We start from the raw sequence: 998 nt of genomic DNA, 5'->3' as shown, positions 1-998 counted from the left end.
CAAATCTGTTCTGATGAAGAAACAAACTCATCTACATCTCAGATGTACTGGGGGTGAGTACATTTTCAGCAAATTTTCATTTTGGGGTGTACTATTCCTTTAAGAGGCCACTATCCAACATAGTGTCAATTGTAAATCTCAATCAAACCAATAAAAACTCCAAACACACCTATTATCATCATAAATAAGAGATCAGTCACATGTAAAATCAAACCCCACTTATCACAGCAGCAAATTAACAACTCCATCTAAATCAGGCATAAAATAAAAGCGTGATGGTCCGATCTGTGGCCCACTCTGATGTTCAGGAGGATGAGGTGCAATCCGTGTACGTGGTGACCATGTTTCCTCTTCGCTGGGTCACCGTTCTGCAGTGCTGTTTGGCTGTGCCCTGAAACCTGCTCTCTGTCTTTTTTATGTGTCGGTCAAATGTAAACATCTTCTCCATGTCTTCAAACATGTCCTCAAAGACTCCGGCACCAAAAGTACCCTGGGAGTGTCTCTTATGGCGGTTGAGTGCTTGCTGGTGGGCCCTGAAGTGCTCGTCAAAGTGCCTTTTTGAACGAGCTTGCCTGTTTTGGCTATAGATGTCAAAGTTTCTGAACATGTCGTCGAAGTTAAAATCAAAGGAATGATGAAAATGCTGCTCTCCTCCTCTGTTCACGTCTTCATTGCTGAATGTATTGTATCCTGATTGGTCATACTCCAGCCTTCTTTTCTCATCTGATAGTGTTTCGTATGCTGCAGAACGAGTTAAAAATGTATGCATAACAGAATGAACAATTTGAGGAATTTTTGCTTTAAACAACAAAGTTTTTTTTAGGCTACATGTATTTGAACAAAAATAAAGTTACTTACATATTACAATTTTAAATAACTGTTCTCTATTTTAATGTATTTTAAAATGTAATTTATTCCTGTCATGGCAAAGACATTTATAATGCATTTCTATCTAAGTGCTGTTCTTTTGAACTTTCTATTCATCAAAGAATCCTGAA

General features: G+C 38.1%; 1 protein-coding gene across 1 annotated transcript; it reads right to left on the bottom strand.

Moving 5' to 3' along the window:
- Positions 1-53: 53 nt before the first annotated feature.
- Positions 54-741, bottom strand: LOC107577796 (dnaJ homolog subfamily B member 9-like; the record flags this gene model as incomplete). The annotated part of the gene is made up of 1 exon (XM_016263831.1): positions 54-741. A coding segment is annotated over one exon (437 nt), but the record flags the coding sequence as incomplete, so codon positions are not given.
- Between the last annotated feature and the right edge of the window lie 257 nt (positions 742-998).

This window comes from Sinocyclocheilus grahami, unplaced genomic scaffold, assembly GCF_001515645.1.
Source record: "Sinocyclocheilus grahami isolate Dianchi unplaced genomic scaffold, SAMN03320097.WGS_v1.1 scaffold7274.1, whole genome shotgun sequence".
NCBI lineage: Eukaryota > Metazoa > Chordata > Actinopteri > Cypriniformes > Cyprinidae > Sinocyclocheilus > Sinocyclocheilus grahami.
Note: the sequence above shows the minus strand (reverse complement) of the source record. Positions and strands in the feature narration are given on the sequence as shown.